This window comes from Chrysochloris asiatica, unplaced genomic scaffold (genome assembly GCF_000296735.1).
Source record: "Chrysochloris asiatica unplaced genomic scaffold, ChrAsi1.0 scaffold00352, whole genome shotgun sequence".
Lineage (NCBI taxonomy): Eukaryota > Metazoa > Chordata > Mammalia > Afrosoricida > Chrysochloridae > Chrysochloris > Chrysochloris asiatica.
This window is the reverse complement of record NW_006408870.1, coordinates 1,765,166-1,773,851: the sequence shown is the minus strand read 5'-3', so window position 1 is coordinate 1,773,851 and position 8,686 is coordinate 1,765,166. Positions and strand designations below refer to the sequence as shown.

The following is an 8,686-nucleotide window of genomic DNA, read 5'->3' as shown; positions in this document are numbered from 1 at the left end:
TTGTACCCATTTGACCTAGCTTCGATGGTTAGATGATCAGAACTCGATTAGAAGAAGATTAAAAAAAAAACAAAACAACAATTTTTGATAAAGGAAACAAGTGTAGATTGCTACAATTTGATGAACTTGACCTATACTTATGGGTGTAGTAGCTCAAAATACCAACTGAGAGGGAAGGAGTCTTCACACCAACTATCAATCCTATCCCCCTCTGTATGCAGGGACGGGCAACTTAGACTTTGGCAATCTAAAATGAGGGGGTGATGGAGGCACAAAGTGACTGGCTTGCAAGTTTCAAGAGGGAGTTTAATTTCAGAGTGTGTAGGGGAAGGTAGAATCCCCACTGAAAAGTCTTCATCTTGTCTAAATGGGTCTGGTGAAAAGAGATGGGGATAAGATTTTTATGATTCAATAACGAGTAATCATTATCATGACTAATTGCAACTGTCACAACTGTAAAGGTAGAAGTTTCGTAACAAAAAAGAGTGGAGTAGTTAATCTTACAGTCCAGGAACAGAGGATCATTAAGGGAGATGACCATGAGTGGAATGTGGGATTCGATCCAGAAAAGCAGTGACAACAGAGATGGAGGCAGAGATGAGGACATGGAGACTGGGAGCAGCTGATGACTCTAGACTCATGGAAAGAGAAAGAATGAGTGCTGGTGGCCAGGAGGCAGGCTTCCAGAACGTTTCCTTTGGTTGTTTGAATTATTACATTTTCCTGAGTGTTTTGTGTACATCTCCCCCTTTCCCCCATAAAGTAGAGGGAATAGAAGCAAATACTGTTGATTGATGATGCATGGAGGGGATTGTTTGTAAAAATTGCAATGAAATAATGGTGTAAAAATGATGTTCTCCTTTGTAAACTATCACTCAGTTCACAATAAAAACTTAAAAAAAAAAAAAAAAAAAAAAAAAGAGTAACTCTACCCAACAGAATTGAGGCTGTACACTTTACAGAAGCCAATTGCCACATATTTTTCTCATGCAGTTGATGGATTGCAACCTTTTTGTTAGAAGCTGAGCACTTACCACTAACTTACCAGGACTCCTTAAATAAGACTTTTAGCAGTACTTATCCATTAGTCGATGATAGTTAATGAGGCAGCAGCAGTTGAATCATGGTAAATCAAGATTTTAATTTTATGGTTAAGAGTTATTGTATTCCCTTAACGACAATGGCACAGCCAACAGATGCTACCTCCCCTAAGTTAGAGATATAAGTGTTTCTGTTGTCTGATCTGCTCCTCTGAGCTATATTTTCTAACAATTTCAACCTTTTAGTGTCTTCCAACACCAGCAACCACTTTTTTTTTTTTTTGTCTTTTCTTCAATATCCTGTTAATAATTTCATTTACATACATATTATCTCCTTTAAAGTAACTGGAGTGCTTTATACTTTCTGACTATACTCTGACAGAAACAATTGTTAAGAGCAATCGAGTTGTTTCTGACTCATAGCAACCCTGTACAGCATGGGTTATTGTTGTTAAGAGGTTCAGACTCATCGCAGCCCTGCAAAGGGTTTCTGAGGAGCGGTTGTTGAGCTTGAAACTCTGACCTTGTGGTTCAAACTGACCTTACAGTCCAGTGTAATAGCCCACAGTGCCATACCAGGACTAGGGAACCATTTTTCTGCCAAGGACATTTGGATATTTATAACATCACTCATTATAGATTTGTGTTGCTATGAAAAAAGCTCCTAAATTGATAGAATTTCGAGTCTCCCTTGCATTTGCCTTGGCAAGACCAGACCAAATGAATTCAAAGCCTTATCTAACCCACAGGCCAGATGTTCCCACCCCTGCTGTATAGGGTTTCTGAAAAACAGATGGTATGTTTGAACCACTGACATTGAGGTTAGCAGTCCAATACTTATCGTATAGCTTCACATTACAAATCCATACTCTGACAAGAAATCTTTCATTTAAATTTAACTCTACATAGTGCATCAAATTGTTCTTTTGATTGGCCCACTATCTGTAAAAGTACACTAAAAAAACAACAAAAAACTCCCACACTTCACAGGAGCAAAAAGACTCATCTTTTTCCCTGGAGCAGCTGGTGGGTTTGATCTGCTAACTTTATAGTTAGTAGTCCAGTGCTTATCCTACAGTACCACACCAGGGCTCCTAAAAGCATGCTTGTTGCTGTTGTTAAACACTGTCAAGTCAGTTCCGACTCACAGTGACCCTATATAGGTTTTCTGAGCAGAAAATGGTGAATTTGAACCATCAACCTTGCGACTCAAACTGATCTTTCAGTCCATTGCATTATCCCACTGCACCATACCATGTTATTGACCTTTTATTTGCACGATAGTATAAACACTGAACTTCTAACCACAAAGTTGACAGCTCAAACCCACCAGTTGCTGCTCAGAAATCCTATACAGAGTTGCTATGAGTTGGAATTGACTCAACGGTACTTCACAACATGTAGTTGTTGATGATTGAGAAATATCCATGCGTGAAGTTCCAGAAGTTTATTATTATTATTGTGAGACACTGAATTGGAAAAAGTTGACCTTATCCTTAAGTCTGAGCCCCTTATTCCTCAGTGGCCATTTTATCTTTTCCAAATAGCCTCTTGAGCGCTCCCTTCACATCCTTGTTCCTCAAGGTGTAGATGAGAGGATTGAGTGTAGGTGTCACCACAGTATAGAAAAGAGTCAGGAATTTCCCTCCGTTCTGGGAAAATCGGCTCCGGGGCTGGATGTAGACGGCGGTGACACTGCAGTAGAAGAGGAAGACAACCACCAGGTGTGAAGAACAGGTACGGAAGGCCTTGCTCCTTCCTTCTTGGGACTGGATGGCCAGCACTGCCTGAGCAATGTGTCCATAGGAGACCAGGATGAGCAGTAGTGGCACCATCAGGAAGATGGCGCCAATCACTGAGATTTGGAGTTCATTGGTACGTGTGTCTCCACAGGCCAGGCGAATCAATGCAGGAACTTCACATACAAAGTCATCTACTCGGTGGTGACGGCAGAAGGGCAGCTTCATTGTGGAGGGTGAATGCATCAAGGTGCCAAAAATTCCACTCACCCAGACTATGAACACCAGCTTCTGACACAACTTTGGGTGCATAATGACAGCATAGTGCAGGGGTCGACACACTGCCACATAGCGGTCAAAAGCCATGACCATCAGCAGGATACACTCAGCAGTACCCAATCCCAGAAAGATGTAGAGTTGAGCTGCACATCCCAGATAGCTAATGGTCTTGTCTGGGCCCCAGAGGTTCACCAGCATCTGGGGAATGCAGCTGGTGGTGAAACAAAGGTCTAGAAAAGAGAGCTGGGTGAGGAAGAAGTACATAGGGGTGTGGAGATGAGAGTCTATATGAGACAAAAGTATGATGGTGATATTGCCCACTAGGGTGATCATGTAAAAAACAGACACAAACACAAAGAGAGTAATTTCCAGCCTAGGCTTATCTGAGAAGCCCAGGAGAATGAAGCCATCTGGGGCAGTCTCATTGGCCAGGTCCATCAGATCCTCCTTTGGAAAGCAGCACCTCAGGAAGTAAGCAGAGAACAGTTGATTTTGGTTGTGGTAAAGTTGTGTACCATATTTTACTGTTTTCTCTAACAATTTACTGACATTTGTGTCATATTTGTCTTTTCTTGAATGTTCCTATTTCTTCATTTCTTCATATTTAGGTGATTCCAGTAAGCTACCGGAATATGAGACTCTTCTAAATGAATCTTTGCCATAATTTTGGCAATGGCATTATTTGATTTTTACTCTTTTCTTAGAATCAAGACAAACCTTCAGTTTCTGCTTAAGTGACTACAGGTTAAATTTTTCATTTTTCTTATACCAAAGAACAGTACTAGTTCTTTATTCAATGTGACCCATGCCCATCTCTTACTTAATGAGTAGCGTTTTTCATGTCGTGTTGGTCACTGAGCATCCTTTTCATTGATTGGTACTATTGCTACAGTAATTTCATAAATATTTGGTTTTCTTCATGACATTATGCTTCTAGGTGGTGTTATTTTGCATGTTGTGACAAATCTTAGTAGCAAGCAACCATTTAACTGCTCTCCTTCTACATCTAGAAAATTCTGTCCCAGATAATCTTCTACTAGAAATTGTTAATTTATTAAATATTGTTGCCTATTTTTTCCTTAACTCTGTGGAGTGGACTGTGCTTTTACTAAAAGTACATGTTTGTGAGTTTCAAGTCCTCTTCTGTTCATGAAAATCAGGTTTACCTCAAATATATTTTCAAACTGAACAAGTTATGGTGACTTTATTACTTACTTCCTTTGGTAGATTGTGGCCCCATGTAAAAATGTCAGCGGTAAAAGGCCCTGGTACTCATAATAATCTGTTATCATTTAAGTCATGTGTGAGTGGTCTGGATTAAAAAGCAACTGTTTTTGTTGGGTGCTGTTGAGTCCGTTTCAACTCATAGCAACCCTGTATAGTTTGCTAAAGCACCTGGTGATGTTGAACCACCAACCTTGCTGGTAGCAGTCCAGTGCTTATCCTATAGTGCCACACCAGGGCTTTAAAAAACATTAAGGCCCAATATATTTTTAATTGTATATGTTTACTCTGTAACAAGTAGTGTGTAGTCTATCTTTGGGATGAGTTCTGGACCTACACTATGTCAAAACCCTGAGACACTTGGTTTGTAATACCTCACAAAGTTGATTCCTATACATTCTATTTACATTTTTATCTTTCATTTTGGTTAAATCTTGATGGTTCATAGAAAACATTAGTCAATTCCTGTCTTAAAAGAAATAGTAGTTAAAGGTGATGGAGAAGAATTTTGAGTTCAGGTAAACTCTTAGTCAGGTCACATAAAGAAAACTGCCGAATAACTGTAAAGGGTTGTAGATTGAGGTTAGAACAATGCCTTTTATAGACTTTGTGCAAATTTCCTATTTTGGGATGCCAAGAATTATTTTTTTATTGGAGATTATGAGTGTTATAGTATAGAGCAATAACATAGGATACATACTGAAATTAAGAATGCCCTACTTCCATCCATTCTTACTCATCTAAGTAAATCCATTCCCAAACTTGCTTTTTTGCTACTGACAGTGACCCCTGATTTATTGCCTTTAACTTCTCATTCACACTGTAGCCTAGGTCCAGCACTCACTATGCTGCAATGCTTCAGCATCCGCTCTAGAAAACATCCACTTTATCATCCCTCTACTTTGGTCAGAGCCTTCTTATATAGTCTTTCCATAATGTAATTTTAAATAATTAGTTGAACAATCATAATATTCTCCCAACAATATTCAGGGATCTCCAGGTAGTCATCAACTTGTGACTTCTCCTTTAGGTACATAGTCTGCTGACATCAGTCTCTCCAAACATGTCCACATGCAAGTGCTCCCAAAAGAATGATAATTTTCATTCCCTTCCTCAAATCCCTCACTCACATCAATGCTCCATTCCACCTTCTGGCTACTCTGATCACCATGTCATCATGATGTCTGCTTCCCCTGAGGTCTTATAGAAATTAGTTTCATATCAGTTACTTGGAATAAAGGAAAATGCAATCTTGTCTGTTATCCAACCATTTAATATGAAATTTTCTCCCAAACCATTTTCTAATTCTCAGACTGTCAACAGTACGTAAATTTTTGTATTACTCAACCATACCTGCCACAGTTTTTCATTGTTATTATTATTCAGTAATTTAAAAATAAATGCATGCATATTTTTCATTCAACCATTTTCTTATTTGATTCGATTTCTTAAATGAGTTTGTGTAATTTATTCTTTTATAAATGTCTACTCGAAACATTGATACACTGTGACAAGTCCTTGTCATGAGAAACTCCAAGCAAAAAAGAACTTGCTCTACTCATTAACCGCAGATGTGGATTCCTCAGGTATCTGAAAAGTCAGAGAACTTTAGTTTTGAATAGTGGAAATATAAAGACCACTCAATTCATCTGAGTAGACAGGATACCATTCATTGCATGAGACTTTCAATTAAGGCAAGAACTTTGCTTCATTCATTTCAGCACAAAGCAGTAACACAGTGTGTAATTTTGTGATTTATAGATGAACTGTCTATATTAGGATAAGCTTCTGGTCCTAAAATATGGAGCTGACTAATCATCTAAATATTCAAAAAGGTTATTGAAGATGTTACTAATTTTAAATATTTTCTTCTTTTCTGTCCTTCAAACCAAGACAAACATGTGAAAGTCACATATGCAAATCAACATATCACCCACAACAAAGACCAATGAAACTGGTTTCCATTCGGCAGACCACTTGCCTGATTGCAACTGCTTTAGACGTCATTTTGGAACTTTACGTTTTCAAACTGCATAAAATTTTTCTGACTATTTTTAGCCACTATAATTTGTGCTCTTTGTCCACTTCTCTCTTTCATCTACAAATTATATGTATTACCAATGCCATAACTTAGATTTCTGCTCAATGTGTTTTATAGTATTTTAGTCCAATTTAGTGTGAGCATGAAGTCAAATAGCTTACCTTCAGAATTTCATGGCAGTTGGAGGGGGTATTTAGGATTAGAGATCTTTTATTAGCATCTGAGGAACACAGTGGGGAAGAGATGACAGCAACCAATGCCCTAAAAATGTATTGCCTATTCCATGAAGACTAAGCTTTGTGAATCTGATGAGGCCACTGGGACTCCTTCTCAGTTGAAATTAGTCTCACATCTGAATGTCTACTGAAGGGGGTTCTCAGTCACCATGGGACATAACCATGCCTGTTTTAAGAGTGGTTGGAGATTCATATAAGTCTAACATGAAAACTTTTCATATTGCATTTCTGAACTGCATATTTTAGACTTTTAAGTCCATAAGCCATTTTACTAAATAGAAGGCTCAATATTATTCTTTTCATTTTTGGAGTAATTTTTTTTCAGATTGGCTTTGTTTTATGCTTTCTTCTGGTCTGGTGTGTGAATTCAGAAAGTAGGAGTTTATTGTAAATGAAAAAAAAACTGCAAACATGCTCAGAGGAGACTGATATCTAGGGGAAAGTTTTTCTTGTATTTTATAATTTCAATTATTATGTATGTTTATAGAAGAAATTTGTGTGTATGTAATTGTGTGTAATAGCAAAGTTGGCCTTCTCCTTCATCATCCTCAGTCCCTGCAGTAGCTTTTATTGAAAGTTTAATTATACATATTTGTGACAGCATATGTAAAATCAACACACACACAAATCCACACAGTTCAGTCTCCTTATTTTTGGTAGTTACATTGCATAAAGTTGTGTGAGTACTGAACCACTGTCCCTAGGGGATATACAGGGGTAAGTTCTCTGCTCACTTTTTCTTCCCCAGATCAAAATATACCCTTGTTTTTTATGTGTCTTATTTATAAATACCTTATTTAATATAGATTTCTTATAAATAATATATTGTATGTAATATATATATATATATATATATATATTACATACAATATATTATTTACTTGAAAAGTGTTGTTGTGAAGGATTTACCATTATGGTAATTTGACCATAAATTTCTTTAGCTTTCTGCCTCACAGCAATGCAACAATAAGGGAAGCGGCATTTCCATAATCCCCTCGTGTACTGAAGCATTTTTTAGGACTGCCTTAAAAACAGAATGGTAGATTTCCTTTTTCGTTTTTGCTGGATGTGCTATATAGCTGGTTGATTAACATTAAGCTCATGGAGTACACCATTGTAACTGAAGTCCTAGCAAAAATTTTAACACATGTACTTTCTCCATAAGACATTCTTGTACTTAGGACTACTAGCCAGTACTCACTACTGTGTTTGGGGGCATTTTAAACAGAAAAATCATCAGCCAAATGTACAAATGTGCAAGAAGTTGTGGCACTAAATAGACTGAATAATTTGCTTGTTTACTGTATGATAATTGAAACAAGAAGTCAGAGTGCTTCATTCTTCATCCTCAACTAGAAATGTGCATGTTGGGTAACATAAATTTTTTCCATCCTGGGCATATCTGTGAATAACTGTGAAAGAGCTAAGAGGCTTGATTTTGAGATTGCAAGTACATTTTAGTATGTCATATTGCAAATGCTGAATAAAAAAATAATGAGGATTAAGTAAATTTTTAATGGTGTAGTAAAAGTGGTAGGGTGATGTCAAAGCTGGAAATCAAAAACGAAAGCTGGAAGTTCTATCATTAGGTGTCTCTTTCTTCCTCACTTACCAGTACAAATAGTAAGAGAGAGAAAAAAATAATAAAGGCAACATTTTATAATCCAAAAAACCACAAATTATTGTTCCTAAATTTTCATCTCAAGTGAGCTAAAAGTGAAATGTGTAATGTTGAGCATCTCACCCTTCAGATACTTAGTTTCCTCTGTAACATGCTGGTTTTTACACTAGATAACCTTCTCTAATTTTATTATGGCTACAGAATTACATAGATTAATAACAAAAATAACAAAGCTAAAATATATCTGAAAAGAAATACACATACATCTGAGTAATCATTGAATATTTTGGGGTAACTATGAACTCTGCTTTGTTTTCTGTTTCTGTATCTTAGATTTGAATGGTTTGAAAGTATAACTAACTGTTCTTGTGTTAGCTCTCATGAAACACTACCCAAAGTCAGACCTTTTGAGTCTGATTCTATAGAACACTAACTCACCTGGCCCATGGGTGACAGCTTGCCAAAGACCAGAGTTTGAGAATAAATATTGATCATTTAATGGAGTT

General features: G+C 37.1%; 1 protein-coding gene across 1 annotated transcript; it reads right to left on the bottom strand.

The window, feature by feature from the left end:
• Positions 1–2,551: 2,551 nt before the first annotated feature.
• Positions 2,552–3,496, bottom strand: LOC102811097 (olfactory receptor 2H1-like). The gene has a single exon (XM_006876091.1). The coding sequence runs from the start codon at positions 3,494–3,496 to the stop codon at positions 2,552–2,554; it is 945 nt and encodes a 314-aa protein (XP_006876153.1).
• Positions 3,497–8,686: the final 5,190 nt, after the last annotated feature.